General features: G+C 37.0%; 2 protein-coding genes across 2 annotated transcripts; both read left to right on the forward strand.

Annotated features, from left to right (window-relative positions):
• Positions 1-1441: 1441 nt before the first annotated feature.
• Positions 1442-2768, forward strand: LOC121471596 (olfactory receptor 1020-like). Its single transcript, XM_041722388.1, has 2 exons — positions 1442-2339; positions 2728-2768. Exons 1-2 carry the CDS (start codon positions 1442-1444, stop codon positions 2766-2768), a joined length of 939 nt encoding a protein of 312 aa, XP_041578322.1.
• A 14044-nt stretch (positions 2769-16812) lies between these two features.
• Positions 16813-17781, forward strand: LOC121471597 (olfactory receptor 5M10-like). The gene has a single exon (XM_041722389.1). The coding sequence runs from the start codon at positions 16813-16815 to the stop codon at positions 17779-17781; it is 969 nt and encodes a 322-aa protein (XP_041578323.1).
• The last annotated feature ends 757 nt before the right edge of the window (positions 17782-18538 follow it).

Consider the following 18538-nt stretch of genomic DNA (forward strand, 5'->3'; position numbering starts at 1 on the left):
TAATAACAAATGAGAATTTTATACAGACACTTATATATATGAATGTATATATACATGTTTATCCATGTATATATGTGTGTGTGTGTATGTGCAAAGTAGGGAAATTTAATTAATTTTTTTGTAGCAAGAATTCCATATATAATGTAAGTATGTTTGTATATGTATGTGTAAAGTAAAGCTTTAAAAATTTTAAAATAGTTTTTTTATAGGGTAGGAATTTAGCTGACTTTAAAGATAGATCAGTGAAAGACTGTTACAGTAATCTAGGTGAAAGGTAACGTCGTCTTGGGTCTTGGTAGGAATAGAGACGATAGGAAGTAGTTGATATGGATATTTTGAAGGTAGAACCAACATAATTTCTGATTAACTGGTTATATAGTATATAAGAAAGAGAAGAGATTAATTTCTTAAATATTTGTTTATTTAATGTCATCTAAGCAAATGAAAGTATAGAGTTGTCATTAACATGAGATAAGGAATGCTATGTTTGGTACAAATTAGGGGAGGGTATTGGGTCATTCTGAGTTGCTATTTGATAGTATTGTGGAGATTGTGAGTAAGCAGTTAAATTATAAGTCTGAAATTTGGAAAATATGTCAGGGCTAGAGATATAAATTAAGGAGTTTTAAGTATATAGATGATAATTAAATTTACAGAATTGAATAGTCACCAGAGTAGAGTATAAATAGGAAAAAGAGGTAGACCAAGGACTGAGGTACTTCAACCTTAAGAGTCATAGAGAAAAGAAGGAGTAAGCAGAGACTTGAAGGAGTAACCCAATGGTAGGAGGAAAACTTGGAGTCTGGAGTTCTGGAAGATCAGATAAGAAAGTCTTTCAAGGAGTAGTAAGAAGTCAATTCTGTCAAATGTTATTGATAGGTCAAAAGGATGAGGAATGAGAATTGACCACAGAAATTGACAATGTAAAGATCCATGATGCTTTAGTTAAGAGATGTTTCCATGGAGTGCTGGGGTGGAAACCTGATCAGAGTGGACTTGAGAGAAAATAGGAAAAGTAGAACTGTATACAGGCAAAGGTATTCAACTGTATTGTATGTTTTATTGCCAAGATGAATGCAAGGAATTGGATCATAGGAGGTGAAGGCAGTAAGACCAAGGGAGGAGGAGAAAAAAGTTGAGAGTTAAGATAGACTATGGGTAAATAGGATCAACCATCAAAGACTTCACACACGTACCACATACACACACACATTAGTTTTAAATAAAATAGGTTACTCTGTTTACTTAATGAATTTTTTTTCACTGCAATAGGAAAATAAAGAGGTTTAATACACATATCCTCAGGGCATTTTAGAGTTAATCTTACTTACAGCAGAGAATGAACTATTTTATCTTCCTGGTATTTTTTTTCTTTATACAATTTATTTCCTTGGTTTCTTTCTTATCCTAGCAAATGAATCATCTATTCTGAGACAAAGATATGAGCAACCATACAACAGTGACTGAATTTATTCTTGTGGGATTCGGGGATCATCCAGAACTACTGTGCCTTCTTTTTATGGTGTTTCTGGTCGTCTATATGATCACTGTATTTGGAAATCTTGGCATGATCCTATTAATCAAGATTGACTCACGTCTCCATACTCCAATGTATTTTTTCCTCAGTAATTTATCCCTTGTTGATTTCTGTTATTCTTCTGTCATTGCCCCTAATATGCTAGTGAATTTCTGGGTGGAGAACCCAGTCATTTCATTTAATGGATGTGCCACTCAATTCTTCTTTTTTGGTTCCTTTGCCGGCATTGAGGGCTTCCTGTTGGCCGTGATGGCTTACGACCGTTATGTGGCCATCTGCAAGCCTCTTCTTTATGCAGTTATTATGTCTCCCCATATTAATGTCCTTCTGGTGTTGGCCACGTATCTTGCAGGCTTTCTGAATGCTGCCATTCACACTGGCTTCACCTTTCGGCTGTCTTTCTGCCGTTCAAATGTCATCAACCACTTTTTCTGCGACACTCCACCCCTCCTGAAACTCTCTTGTTCTGATACACATATCAATGAAGTTGTCATTTTTGCTTTTGCCAGTTTTAATGAACTGAGCTGCCTCTTGATTATTCTCATTTCTTATCTGTACATACTCATTGCCATTTTGAGGATCCATTCTGCTGAAGGGAGGCACAAAGCCTTTTCCACCTGTGCTTCCCACTTGATGGTGGTTACCATCTTCTTTGGTACAATTCTGTTTATGTATCTGCGCCCCAGCTCCAGCTACTCAATGGACCAAGACAAAGTGGTATCTGTGTTCTATACAGTGGTCATCCCTATGTTAAATCCTCTCATCTATAGTCTGAGAAACAAGGAGGTCAAAGCTTCCTTAGGTAAAATTTTTAAAACAACTTATTTTTACCTCTGTACTTAGAATCAACAAAGTATGGGATTTTAGGACTCTGAGGGAACATAAAAATGACCAAATCAACCTTCATTCACCCTGACTCCGTTTTTTTCATGTCATGAGTTTTGTTGTTGTTTTTGATAGTGGAATTAGACTAAAGGTCTCTGCATCCTAGAGAATATGGTCACTCTGTATAAATTCCACAGAACCTATATGCTTGAAAATAATCAGATATCACATTTCAACTCCCTGTTCAGAGGCATAAAAAGTATAAAAGTAGGTGAGATAGAGAGACTGGAGCAGGAGGAATGATTCCATTTTTTTCCCCATTTGATGGTTTCATGATTGAATAGTGGTGTATATAACTGCCAGAGAACAGGTGATTAAGAGTAGGCTGAGTCAGAACTTGTCCTGAGGACCCAAAAGGCTTAGAGACTGCTTCTTAGCCCCAGTGAACCAGAAAAAAAATCAGAACTTAATCCTGACAGAGATGCTGGAATAAAATATTTCTTTTTTTTTTAAAGAATTATTTATTTTTAGAGAGTGAGCGAGAGACACCATGAGTGCAAGCACATGAATGGGAGGGGCAAAGGGACAGGGAGAGAGGATCTCAGGGGACTCAACACTGAGCATGGAGCTGATGCAGGGCTCAATCACCTGACCCTGTGAATACAACCTGAGCTGAAACGAAGGGTTGGATGCTTAACTGACTGAGCCACCCAGGCCCCCTCAGAGTCATACATTTCTAATCTGGACAAGTAATCTTGATGTGAGGGAATAATGGGAACAAACCACAAGGTAAATATAGGGGGTATCACAGAACAAGAACACCAAGGCTCCATAGAAAGGAGGTTTCTGAGCTTAGAAAAGAGGTATTCTTTATAATTCCTGTAGATAAAGTATCATGTGTTTGATTTTTAAATGAGTAAGAAGTTTAAGCTTAAAGAGCCAGGGCAAGATAAGTAGGTTTTCCCTTATACCTTAGCAAATAACCGTACATATCTATTTTACTGCTGGCTGCAATTTCACTGGGACATGTTTAAAGCTTTAAGTTGGTTTGACTGGTATTTTCTTGATGGAATATCTCCCCAGTAGGACTGGATTTTCTTTACAGTGACCATTGACATGTAAGCAGGTAGTGCTTTAAACTGGTTGGAACTGGGTAAAGTATACTAAGTGTGACGCTAGTATATTTCATGGAAAGACTGTCATAATAATAGAAAAGTAGCCATTTAAAAGAGACTAAAAACTCATTTTGCTTTCATTATAGCTTAGAGTTTTTGATAAGAAATTGAATCCAAATCTTATCATTTTATCTTCCTTTATTCTTCATTTCAGATGCTGCATATCAAAAACACATTTTTCTGTCTTATTCAATGGTTTCTTCTTATCATTCTTTTTCCTGGAGAGCTCTTCATATTTCAAGACAGCATAAATATTACCTCCTTTATGATTGCCCTGATCCTCCATCTTTCTTTCCAAGGTACATATTTAAACATGCCTATTCCAGTGATTCTATAAATATTGCAGATTTAATCAAGTTGTTTGTTAGAGAAGCTAATTATAAAAATACAGTGTAATATACATAAACTAGGGGCACCTGGGTAGTTCAGTTGGCTAACCTACCAACTCTTGGTTTTGGCTCAGGTTATGATCTCAGGGTCATGAAATTGAGACCTACATCAGGCTTCTCTCTCCCTCTGCCCCTCCTTCTATTTGCTCTTGCTCTCAAATAAATAAATAAATATTAAAAAAATACATAGATTAAGACATCCTTAAGAAAAGAAACCTCTTTATGTCAACCTGGACATCTTCATGCCTTTATAAGCAGGCCATTACTAAAAGTTTTAAAATTAAGAAAGAAATCATTCCAATTGAAGGCATAGGGTGATGGAAGACAAAATATTGCCTCTGGCACCTGGAACTAAAAGTTGTCAAGAATCATTATTTCAGAAAGTTAATGTTAGAAAGGAAGTTCTTTGGTAGCTGGTTGGATGCTTTGTTGGATAATGTTTTATTTGTCTTGCCTTCTTTGAAATTAAACATTTTAATAAACATGATATTTCAGTATCCTGCATCTTTCATATTGCATAAAGTAAATGTGATTTCAATATAGCAATAGAATATCCAGTGAAGGAACACAAGTTAATTCAAACCATCGTAGGCTTGGAGTTCTTAGTGCCATGAAGTCTTTCACAGTCTCTTTTTCTTTCTCTTTCTCTGTCTTTCATTTCCTCTCTCATATTATAAATTCACTCATTCTGTTTCATAGACTTTTCACCTGGCAGCCTCAATTTTACATACTTTTGGGACAATTGCATTAGAGGCAAGTCTGCATCTCTTTAGAAAGGACAGCATTACCTAAAAAGTCTCAGGTATTCATCATGTATATGGTTGTGGGGTATGTATGTATTTGTGTATTTGGGTGTATGTCGGTGGTGAGGGTGGAGTCATGAAATACCAGAAGAAATCTTGCTTCATAATAGCTACTGCAGTCCACTATACATTTGCTTAGTAAAATTAAATTCCTTGCCTACTCACTGCTCACTTATGGACTCTTAGTTTAGACACTAGCACTTTATGCTGTTTACAACTCAACAGGAATGTTAAAACCAGTGCTAACTTTATAAGTAGATGGGTTAGATTTTTTCACATGATACAATTTGTGGATTCCTACATATTTTCAACCCTGCCTATCACAGCATGTAGAATTCTGCTTATAGAAAAATACAAATGTGTGCAGTGTTTTTAAAAGCACACTGCACTGCAATGCTGAACAGTATTGTTATATTGAAAGTGATTTGAGCTTCTTTTTCTCATAATGAAATGATCAGGGTCCCCTCAATAACAGTACTAAAGTCGCTACATTTTGGCTTTCCTAGCCTGTCATGCCTACTTATTCTAATATATTTAAAGATAGATACCAGAAGTCAGAGGCTTCTTAGTATGTTTATGATAGTTAGACACAAATATTTGGATTAGACTTGCAGCCAGGCTCTCCTTCTAGGGTACAGGATCAAGAAAAAAAAAAAAAAACAACTACTAGCCACAAGGTAGTACAGAAGTATGACTTTTAGGCTAACACTTGTAAAATGCAGCTCTTGCTCATTTGGTTTTTCCATAGTTCCTAGATTTGAGGGTTTCATGTGTGTTTTCCTTTCTGGTTTTGTTAGATTGCCCAACACATAAATATCATCTTTCTTTATTATACTAATCATTCAATGTACTTGATTCTCTAAGAATATGGGATTTGTGATGACAGGATTTTGAGAAGTAAATGGTCCCAGCAGGCTGTGTAAAAACTCTTTGGGCCTCTATTGTGTAGAGAAATCCCAGAAGTAGTTGCCTTGACGACCCTTATTCACTACTAAGAGTTCTTCATTTGGCTACTTCTCCTCCTTCTCTCCTTTTCATCCCCACACACCCCTTTTCCTCCCAGGCTTCAGTGACAATAGAGAAATAAAGACAAGAGAAGAATGAATAGATAAATCGGAGAGCTTTCTGGGTTCTACTCTTGATGTCATTGTTTAAAAAATTTCTAGTAAAGACCAGGTTTGAGGGAAACTTTAGCTCTCAGTGCTTAAACTTTTTGCTCTGCATGTTAATCTATAGTATATAATCTATAGTATAAAAGAGCCCTTATAACATAGTACCGTAGAAATAACAGTAAATCATTTGATATGTTTTACTCTGAAGAAAGCAAAATTTACCATTAAGTCATATTTAGGAAGGTAAATTTACTCCTTATAAAGTGCAGAAATTTTAAATGTAAAGCTCAATGCAGTCTGACCAATGTGCATAGCCAGGTAATCTCAATTCCAGTTTTCAAGATTACTATGTAACTAAGGAGAGGATGTGGGAATAGAGCAAGTAGAATGTGCCACGAAGCTCACCATTCTTAGCAGAATTCCCTGCCATTTTTATGGAATAAACACTCTCAGGATTGCTGTAAGCTTTGCTTAATTTAAGTTTTGCTTAAAACTTCTGAAAAAGTTGACTTAGATACCTTTTGCCAGTGTTCTTGGAGGAGCAGTTTTGAGGAGGTCACTACTCTACCATTAAGGAAGTTAATACCTCCCCCCATAATGTTTCTGAGATTCATTTATGTGTACGACTAGTATGTTCATTTTTATTTCCGTAATATGGACATACCACAATCTATGCATCTGCCTGTATATATTTGAGTTTCTTGAAGGACATGTGTCTTCTTTTGTCTTGGATAAATGCTTAAGAGTAGAATTGCTGGGTCATAGTTTTGTAAGAAGGTATAACTTTCTAGGAAATTTTATAAGAAATATAAACTGGTTATTTCTTATAAAATTTGTAAAATTTTATAAACTTATAAAACTTCTAAAGTCGTTAAAAACTATTTTACATTCCATCAAGTGGTATATTATGAGAATTCTGGTTGTTTCCTTTTGTCACAATCGGCTAAGTTCTTGCTGTGGAGGTTGGGTATGAAGTGTTATCCTGTGGTAGTTATAATTTACATTTCTTTGACAATTACGGATATTGAAATGATTTTCACGTGGTTTTTGGCCATTCTTGTATCTTCTTTTATGAAGTGTCTCTTACATTTTGTTGTTTCATTTTGATCAGTAAGTTATGGAAGATCTTTATGTATTCTGAATGCAAGTCTTTGTCAGAATTACTCTATATGAATATTTTTTCTAGTCTGTGACTCACCTTTTCATTATTTTAACATTATTTTTGAAGAGTGCATGTTTTGAAATTTGGTCACATAATTTTTACAGATACATTGTCATGTAAGGACTTCTCTTTCATACTAGGGGTGAAAGTGGTTCAGTTAATAGTATTAAAAACTAATACCTGTGATCGCACATACACACAAAAAAAGAAATTTGTTCACATAAAGTTTATATTTGTTTCACAATGAATGATTTTTCTGTACACCCTGAGAAACTTTTGGTCAATTTTTGGTCAATTTTTTAAAATCATGAAGACATTCTTTTATTTTTGCCCCTAGAGGACTTGTAGATTTAGTGTTTACATTTAGTCCTGTGATCCATACATGTTAGTATTGGAATTTTGGGGTATGATGTTGTAGTGAGCAAAATGGAAACTCTCATGTGAAGCAGGAGCCTTTGTAAAGCAGGGGCCTATGTCAAACAATGATGCAAGCAACTAAAGGTACTGCAGCTAGATGACACAGCCTGGACCAGCATCAGCTGACACCCCAAGAACTGATAATGAGCAGAACCAGAGGAGGTCTGTGGGGACCTGAAGCTGATTAAATTCTTTTAAAAAAGAGTGGATTTGGGCAGCTAACTGTCAGAATCTTCAGACGTGACCTCTCTATGTCTGAGCACTTAAAAAAGGCAGCCACTACAGAAGGTTCTGCCCAACTGATCTCCAAACAGATCTGAAATCCTCCCTTGCTTGAACAGAATAGTCAGGAAGTGCCCAGAGCTGACCCGGACCACACTAAGACTCACAGACTGATCTCACGTTTGGTTCTAGCCAAATTCCTACACTCTTCTGTTATCTTGTATGTTGTGTGGTTTGTCTGTTCTGTGTGCTGTGTAAGAAGCCAAGTGTAACCATGGGGAAATGTTATTGAATTTGGTCTCTGAACCTGCTTTATAATTGTTACTTAACTTTGCTTTATGATTAAATAAACCTGACATTGTGGAAAGACACAAATCGTGTGTGTGCCTTCATAGCATGCTCATGACAGATGTGATACACAGCTTGAAGTTAAATTTTTCTAGAGATTAATTTTTCCAGTGGCATTCCCCTTCGCTATAACTCTGTAACTTTGTTTAAAGATCCACTGAGTCAATATGGGTGAGTATACTTCTGGATTCTCTATTCTGTACAATTAATCTATTTGTTATCCTCAGATCTATACATTGTTTTCAGTACTATCACTTCCTATTAACTCTTAAAATTAGGTAGGCTAGATCATTTAATAATTTTTCTTCACTCTCAAAATGGCTTTCTTTGGCTAATTCAAGTCTTTTTAAAAATATTTATCTATGTATTTTAGAATCAGTTTTCAATTTTTGAAAAGATAAGCCTGCTGAAATGTTGAGTGGACTGGCATTAAAATTATTGATCAATTCAGGAAGAATTGACAACTTAACAATATCAAATATTCCAATCCACAAGTGATATATCTCAATCTCTTCACTATTTAGGTCTTTAATTTCTCTCTGCAATGTTTTGTGGTTTTCAGATCCAATCTCTTGGATAGTTTTATTATATTCATTTCTAAGTAGTGTATGAATTTGATGTTATACTTAATATTATACTTAAGATAATACTTAAATTTTAAAAAGATTTTATTTACTTATTCACGAGAGACACAGAAAGAGAGGGAGGCATAGATACAGGCAGAGGGAGAAGCAGACTCCATGTAAGGAGACTGATGTGGGATTTGATCCCAGGACTCCAGGATCATGCCCTGGGCCAAAGGCAGGGGTTAAACCACTGAGCCACCCAGGGATCCCGATAATACTTATTTTTAAAAAAAATTTCAGTTATGGCAGTGTAAGCAGAAAGAGTTAGTAGCTTCCAGAAAATGAAAGATGAGACATAGTCATTTTAGGAGAAGCCATTTTAGGTCCCCAGCTATTTTCCATGATCTGTGCCCTAAGGGTCTACTAACTGGAGCAGACTTCTGCAAGGGCATCCAAGGAAGTAATAGAATTACAAAGAAATGTGGGACACCAAGGTGGCTCAGCTGTTGAGTGCCTGCCTTCAGCCTAGGGTGTGATCCTGGAGTCCTGGGATCTAGCCCCCCATTGGACTCCCTGCATAGAACCTGCTTCTCCCTCTGTCTCTGCCTATGTCTCTGCCTCTCTCTGTGTGTCTCTCATGAATAAACAAATAAAAATCTTAAAAAAATTACCAAGAAATGCAAAAACCTCAATAGTTAAGGATTTTAAGGAAGCAAAGGGAATGCAGAAACTAATAATGTCTACCTAGCCAGGAAATAGCCTAACTACATCAGACAAAATAAATAATGGTAAAATTCCCAGTGCTGTGTCAATGGTCAAGAGTGACCTAAAGTACATTCTTGAGCTATTTTGGCAGAACTGAAAACATGCCCCATAGGGTTAATGAGGTTAAAACCAGTAGAAAATTTAAAGCTTGTTTTCTCGGGGAATTCATTTGGTTCTGTTGTCAAAAACTTCTGTGTTCTGGAACCAAAATATGTAACTAGAAAGCATTTTGGGGATAAAGAAGGAGGATAGTTTATTATTTTGCCAAGCAAAGGAGGCTGCAGCAGGGTAATGCCTCCCAACACTGCAAGCTAGCAGGGGGTTAAGGGTAGGGTGGGGGGCAGGGGGCTGTAAAAGGCTGAGGAGTTTTATAGGAAAATACAGGCCGTGTGGGTGTTGTTACTCAGTGTACATTGAAGTCAGCGAGGTGTCAACATTCATACCGAGTTCCTACTCTCACCACTGCTATTCAACATAGTACTAGAAGTCCTAGCCTCAGCAATCAGGCAACAAGAAGAAATAAAAGGCATTCAAATTGGCAAAGAAGAAGTCAAACTCTCCCTTTTTGCAGATGACATGATACTGTACATAGAAAACCCAAAAGACTCCACCCCAAGATTGCTAGAACTCATACAGCAATTTGGCAGTGTAGCAGGATACAAAATCAATGCCCAGAGGTCAGTGGCATTTCTATACACTAACAATGAGACTGAAGAAAGAGAAATTAAGGAGTCAATCTCATTTACAATTGCAACCAAAAGCATAAGGTACCTAGGAATAAACCTAACCAAAGAGGTAAAGGATCTATACCCTAAAAACTACAGAACACTTCTGAAAGAAATTGAGGAAAACACAAAGAGATGGAAAAATATTTCATGCTCATGGATTGGAAGAATTAATATTGTGAAAATGTCAATGTTACCCAGGGCAATTTACACATTCAACGCAATCCCTATCAAAGTACCATGGACTTTCTTCAGAGAGTTGGAACAAATCATCTTAAGATTTGTGTGGAATCAGAAAAGACCCCAAATAGCCAGGGAATATTAAAAAAGAAAACCATAGCCGGGGGCATCACAATGCCAGATTTCAGGTTGTACTACAAAGCTGTGGTCATCAAGACAGTGTGGTACTGGCACAAAAACAGACACATAGATCAATGGAACAGAATAGAGAACCCAGAAGTGGACCTTCAACTCTATGGTCAACTAATATTCGATAAAGGAGGAAAGACTATCCATTGGAAAAAAGACAGTGTCTTCAATAATTGGTGCTGGGAAAATTGGACATCCACATGCAAAAGAATGAAACTAGACCACTCTCTTTCACCATATACAAAGATAAACTCAAAATGGATGAAAGATCTAAATGTGAGACAAGATTCCATCAAAATCCTAGAGGAGAACACAGGCAACACCCTTTCTGAACTCAGCCACAGTAACTTCTTGCAAGATATATCCATGAAGATATCTTGCCATGAAGGCAAGAGAAACCAAAGCAAAAATGAACTATTGAGACTTCATCAAGATAAGAAGCTTTTGCACAGCAAAAGATACAGTCAACAAAACTAAAAGACAACCTACAGAATGGGAGAAGATATCTGCAAATGACGTATCAGATAAAGGGCTAGTATCCAAGATCTATAAAAAACTTATTAAACTCAATACCCAAGAATCAAACAATCCAATCATGAAATGAGCAAAAGACATGAAGAGAAATCTCACAGAAGAAGACATGGACATGGCCAACATGCACATGAGAAAATGCTCCGCATCACTTGCCATCAGGGAAATACAAATCAAAACCACAATGAGATACCACCTCACACCAGTGAGAATGGGGAAAGTTAACAAGGCAGGAAACAACGAATGTTGGAGAGGATGCGGAGAAAGGGAAACCGTCTTGCACTGTTGGTGGGAATGTGAACTGGTGCAGCCACTCTGGAAAACTGTGTGGAGGTTCCTCAAAGAGTTAAAAATAGACCTGCCCTACGACCCAGCAATTGCACTGTTGGGGATTTACCCCAAAGATTCAGATGCAATGAAACGTCGGGACACCTGCACCCCGATGTTTCTATCAGCAATGGCCACAATAGCCAAACTGTGGAAGGAGCCTCGGTGTCCATCGAAAGATAAATGGATAAAGAAGATGTGGTTTATGTATACAATGGAATATTACTCAGCCATTAGAAACGACAAATACCCACCATTTGCTTTGACGTGGATGGAACTGGAGGGTATTATGCTGAGTGAAATAAGTCAATCGGAGAAGGACAAACATTATATGGTCTCATTCATTTGGGGAATATAAAAAAATAGTGAAAGGGAATAAAGGGGAAAGGAGAAAAAATGAGTGGGTAATATCAGAAAGGGAGACAGAACATGAGAGACTCCTAACTCTGGAAAACGAACAAGGGGTGGTGGAAAGGGAGGTGGGCGAGGGGTGGGGGTGACTGGGTGACGGGCACTGAGGGGGGCACTTGACGGGATGAGCCCTGGGTGTTATGCTATATGTTGGCAAATTGAACTCCAATTAAAAAAAAAAAAAAGGATTCTACAGAAAAGCAAGTGAAGGGGAAGGGCCGGCTTCAAGAACGAGGAAAAGAAAAATTTCAGTTTAAAGTAAAGCTTTCGGGATCCCTGGGTGGCGCAGCGGTTTGGTGCCTGCCTTTGGCCCAGGGCGAGATCCTGGAGACCCGGAATCGAATCCCACGTCGGGCTCCCGGTGCATGGAGCCTTAAAAAAAAAGAAAAAAAAAAAGTCAAGTTTTCCTGAAAGACAAGTATGTTCATCTTCATTCTCATCCATCTTTACCTTTCTATAGGGGTTTCACTTCCAGTCCATGAATAAGCAAGGCTCTGAATTTCTTAGCTGAAATATCAAGCCCAAGACTCCATCCTGGTTATACCTGCTCTTAGAGCAGGGACATGGCCCTTCCCTTTGTCAGGCAGTTTCTTCTGCTTCATTATATTAAAGTCTCTGCCCTAGGAAGAGCTCATGCTTCTAATATAACATTCAATGGTGTCTAGGCATGTTTTTTAAACCTCCCAGCACAAGTGTATGGCTGCCTTTACCTGCAATGCAAGTTCCTCTGTTTTTTTTTTTTTTTTTTTAAATTGATAATCCTGATCTAAGCCAATGAGCCACTCAGGTATCTCAAGTTCCTCTTTTTGAATATTCACTCTAAGCCCTAAATGGAAAGAACCAGGTCACCCCCGTTCAGGGAGTCTTTGGAAGTTATTTTTCACGATCTCCTTATTTGCTGCAAATAAAGTTTTTTTGTGTATGACAATTCCATCGGATATAATCTCTATCTGTAATTCATGTTAGTTTGGTTACAATAGGTTTTTGCATAATAATATAAATGATTATGTGTAATATGACCTTCCAAAGGAGATCGTATGTAAACTGTCCTATGATCTGTGAATAGCATAATTTTATTTTTTCCTGTCATATCTGCATAACTTTATGATATAGATTAGAACTTCCAGTAAAATGTAGGACTTGCTGTAAATTTTTTTGAAAAAAGATTTACTTATGTATCCCAGAGAAAGAAAGAGAGTGAGGGGAGGGGCAGAGGTAGAGAATCTTAAGGAGACTCCCCACAGAGACCCACACAGAGCTTGATGTCAGGTCACAAGATCATGACCCAGGCCAAAACCAAGAGTTGATCACTCAACAGACTGAGCCACCTAGGTGTCCTTGACCTGCTGTAACTTTTAAAAAGACAGCCAATTGAATAATCACAAAAATGTAAGTAACAATGTCAGGATGATATTTTCTACTACCTATCGTGACATTTGTGTATCTGTGTCTTTTTAGCAGACAGATCAATTGGTTATTGCAATTGAAGCAGGGTGATATTAACTAAGGAATTCAGGTCTTCAAGTATAATTTAAGCAGAGTCCTCTGAAGACTTTCTGGGAAAATAAGAACGCATAAAATTCTTCTTTGAATTAGTATCATATATCTAGGTAAAGTCTAATCTTTATCCATTGCTATATAAACAAAAGAATATAGACTTTTTTGTTCTTATGAATATTGACTTCTTATGTGTGGACTTCTGATGAAGCTATCCCATACTGAAAAGTCCAGACACTGCTCTTCCAGAGCTCAAAGAACTAATTCACTGCGTTTTGCCTATTTGGTTACTATTGAGCTAGTCCTATTGGAAAAGTCTTTTTGTAAATCCTATGCTTATTCCAATGCATATATTATAGTATATTAGGAAATACTTAAATACATACATGTTCAGGTACTTTGGGACAAGTTTTCTTCAAATGAGAAGCTAGCATTATGTTTAAAGAAGTGTCTTTAAATCTTCAACCCTTTTTTTTTCTAAAGATTTTATTTATTTATTTATTCATGAGACACACACACACACACACACACACACACACACAGAGGCAGAGACACAGGCAGAGGGAGAAGCAGGCTCCATGCAGGGAACCTGACATGGGACTCAATCCTGGTCTCCAGGATCACACCCTGGGCTGAAGGCAGCGCTAAACCCCTGAGCCACCCAGGCTGCCCAACTCTTTTTATGTAAAACAAGGAATCTCCACAGTAAAGGGTCAGGAAGTAAGGGCTCTACCATCCTACAATGAGCTTTATAATCCTACAAGAAACTTATTTCATGGGAATAAACAGTAGGTTTCATTCTTTAAATTTTATTATGTGATCTGTGCAAAGAATCAGGATAAGAATGAGAGAGAAATTGAGAGAAATCTTTCCACTTCATTCTGAAAATAATATGGTCACATTCAAATCTCAAATGTGGTGAGTTGATAACAATCTAAATTTGATGTTGATATGCAGCTTTTACTCCATGTCTAATTTCTCACAGCATAACCCACTATGAAAATTATTAATGGGAAACTTCACTACAACGGAGCTGGAAGGTTTCCATAGGGAGAGCTCTCACATTCTAATACTCTAGTCAGTTGCAGACCCAACAGGAAGAGTCAGGTGTGATCTTACATAGACTTGACCTTGCACATGGATACTACTCTACTACTACAGCCTGAGGAATAGAGGCTGTCTTCATCCACAGCTCCCTCAATCCCCATCCCAGCAACAGCTCCATCAATGAAAAGCCATCACACTGAACTCCGTTTCCTCCAATGGACTTTTAGTACTAATACCCTTCCCAACATACTCCTTTTCTCCTTAAAAAGTGCAGTTCTCCTTTGTTCCTTCAATTTGTCTAAAATTTTGCCACAATTTGTCCTGGATTGTAATTCTCTTTTATTCCCCCCAAAACTCATTTTTGTTTTTGCTGTCAAAATAACTGGCAATATCTATTTTTAAGGTTAACACCACCATTTAGACATCTAACAGAATCAGACGTCTCTCTTTTCTTGAATAGCCTACACTTTGACTTGGAAATATCTGCTTCCTAGAAGATACAGACTAGTGAAAGCATCTCTAGATTCTTTCATTCTCTAACAAATGCAGTGCCAATGTTCAAATATTCTTTAGTCTACTTTTGATCATCCTTCTAAATCACCAGTTTTATGAATCATCAATTTTATGAATGATCCTGGCTCTCAGACTCATCTTTGATTTTTAGCATGTTGATGAAATTAACTCAGTGGGGCAGATTGGTTCCAATATAAATCCATGGTGTCAACTGTTAAAGGGTCCTCATCCCTGACTTCTACTTCTACTTCCTTTCATTGGTCTTCTGCTTTGTACATTCTTTCTGCTCCTCAAATCTTTCACTGACTTCACCTTTCTTCCCCTCACTCTCAGCGGATGACCTAACCTCAGTATCTACAGAAAAACACTGAAGCCTTCTGATGAGAATTTTCTCATTTTACTATACAAAAAAAAAAAAAAAACCCAAAACTTTTTTTTGTATATTTTGTTATTTGAGTTCGATTTGCCAACATACAGTATAAATACAAAACTTATATACTCTTATTTTCCTTCTGCCATGGTATTAAAGATGATGGATAATTTCACTATTGTTGCTAAAGATCTCATGCACTCAATACCAAGTGGGGTACATAGATATTAGGTGGATTTTTGGCCTCAAAGGAGAAGCTAGGGTCTCAAAGCATCAAATTAAGGTTGTGCCCTTGAGGAACAAAGACTATTTTGATGAGTTATTCAGAATTATTTCTAAAATACTCTAGAGAATGTGCTGGAGAAATACATTATAAATGTTTCCACCTTGTTTTGACAAAATACAGTAGTCAACTTTTACAGGTAGGTCATTTTCTACATTTATTCACTAAGAATATATTTGTTCTTTTGTATGAAGATGAATATCCCATCAATGTAGACAAAATTAATTTCATCAAATGTACTTGATTTTTCTATTGATATGTTAATATTTTATAGCTTCTCTAAAAAAATCAATTATATGCAGACCCTTCTGAAGAAATACGTGAAAACTAAATAAAAATAGCTTAGGTATAGTTCTTGGGGTGCATTGTCTTCCAGTCATACCTTATTTTCATAAAGTATTGAGAGATGGTGGCTCCAACTGGAAGCTAAGGCCACATTAAAACATCATCTATGCTTTCCAAAACAAATATGTTCATATATGTGTTAGTTGCTAAAAAAATGGAAACAAAAAACTCCATAATCTTCTCCTACTTGGTTTCTTTATTTACTGTTGAAATTGTACTTTCTTCAAAGAATCTTCTCCGAATGTTTATCTAAAAGCATCCTACCTTCATTTTTCTTCATAGTACTGGCTTCTAACTGACATCACATTCTATAGCTTTGTCTATGTGGTAATATCTGTTCCTTCCCCTACAATATATGATTCATGAGGATGGGGAATTTGTTCAATGCTGTAAACCCAGAACTTAGAACAGAAAAAAATGTTCTCAGTGTACTTGTACATGTATATGTATATGTGAATGAGTGAGTAAATTCACTAAGCAGAGAGAATGATTCTTCAGTACTTAATCACATAGCAAGAGGTAAATTTACTAATTCAATGGTTTCTGAATAAAATTAAGATATACCACTATGGATATCAGGTGAAAATTTTGTACTAAATATTTCTGTTATTTTGTATCTGAAAGATACCAGATCTGGAGGGACCCTCAAAATCCAACTTCTTTTATTTTTCCATTTGAATTATACCAATGACCTGCTGCTTTTCCTATCTGCTTTAAGCTCCTATACTTTTCTTTGTACAAAATTTGAAAAAAAACAAAACAAAACCCAAATATGGAGTCCTCCAAGAAGGCAAGAATAAATGTGATTCTACACACACACACACACACACACACACACACACACAAGTGAGAACAAGAGCAAGAGTGAGAGAGAGATAAAGAGAAAGAGATTACAGAGATACAGGACAAAAATATTTATGTAGTTGTTATGATGAGTTTGTTAAAAGAGATGAGAGATTTCCTAGTAATATATGAATGAGTAAATGATAAAAATGGATGGAATAAATGCAGAATCTGGATTAGACAGGATCCCTCACCTTCTCTGCTACTCTCAGTTTTCAAGGAATAAGAAAATGTCTTCCTCGAACCACACTACAGTGACGGGATTCATTCTCTTGGGACTCACAGACGACCCAGTACTAGAGAAGATCCTGTTTGGGGTGTTTCTGGTGATCTATCTAGTCACGCTGGCAGGGAATCTGTGCATGATTGTGCTGATTGGGACCAATTCCCACCTGCAAACTCCCATGTACTTCTTCCTTAGCCACCTCTCCTTTGTAGACATTTGCTATTCCTCCAATATCACTCCAAACATGCTGTACAATTTCCTCTCAGACCAGAAGACCATCTCCTATGCTGGATGCTTCACGCAGTGTCTTCTCTTCATTGCCCTGGTGATCACTGAGTTTTACATCCTTGCTTCAATGGCATTGGATCGCTATGTAGCCATCTGTAGCCCTCTACATTACAGTACCAGAATGTCCAAGAACATTTGCATCTCCCTAGTGGTGATCTCTTATACTTGTGGTTACCTTAATGGACTCTCCCAGACACTGTTGACTTTTCACTTGTCCTTCTGTGACTCCCTTGAAATCAACCACTTCTACTGTGCAGATCCTCCTCTTATCCTGTTGGCCTGCTCTGACACCCATGTCAAAAAGATGGCGATGCTTGTAGTAGCCGGCTTGACTCTGTCAAGCTCTCTCTTCATCATTGTGCTATCCTACCTTTTCATTATTGTAGCCATCTTGAGGATCCGTTCTGCTGAAGGCAGGCACAAAGCCTTTTCTACTTGTGCTTCCCACTTGACAATAGTCACCTTATTTTATGGCACCCTCTTCTGCATGTACTTAAGGAGTCCATCTGAGAAGTCTGTAGAGGAGTCCAAAATAATTGCTGTCTTTTATACATTTTTAAGCCCAATGTTGAACCCATTGATTTATAGTCTAAGGAACAAGGATGTGATCCATGCTATGCAGCAAATGATTAAGGGAAATCTCTTTCATACAATTGAAATTTGGGTCTCTGTTAATTTGAAATGACTAGTTGTCTGTAATAACATGGTGATTAGAAATAAATAACAGAGAAGTCCTACCTCTAATAGAGGCCCTGTTCCAATTTCTTTTTAAGATCATCATCATATAGTTTGTGGGTCATTCCTTTAAGTTATAATAAACTTTCTTGTTTTCAGCAAGGAGTTGCATTCCCATATCTGGCAATCAAAAGGTGCTGATATCCAGTTTTAGATTCTTAATTGAAAAATGTATTTGAGATTCATTGTGAAAGCACTTTGTATTTTGTCTCAATAATCATATGCTTCCTTTTATTTTATAGTTCTGACAACTACTGTGGCTTCCAGGAACCAATCTTTAAACTCAATCTTGGCAAGTCTTTTAAACCAAATGGTTGACCTATTTGTAGTCTTTCTTTTTAATCTATTTATTTAGATTGAATAAATAGTGAAGGCCACTTCAGAAATTCTTTAGAGATAGGATACAACACAAATAAACATGCACAAAAAGCCCTGTGTCACTCAAGTATAATTAATAGTCACTTTTAAATCTTATTTATTTATTTATTTATTTATTTATTTATTTATTGAAGGAGAGCTTGAACAGTGGGAAGGACAGAGGTAGAGAGAGAATCTTCAGGTTCCACGCCCAGCATGGAGCCCAATGTGGGACTTAATCCCACAAACCTGAGATCATGACCTGAGCTGAAATCCAGAGTTTGACACTTAACTGACTGAGCCATTGAGGCATCCCATCAATATTTACTTTAATTCTCATACTTAAATTT

This window comes from Vulpes lagopus, chromosome 11 (assembly GCF_018345385.1).
Source record: "Vulpes lagopus strain Blue_001 chromosome 11, ASM1834538v1, whole genome shotgun sequence".
In the NCBI taxonomy this organism is placed as follows: domain Eukaryota; kingdom Metazoa; phylum Chordata; class Mammalia; order Carnivora; family Canidae; genus Vulpes; species Vulpes lagopus.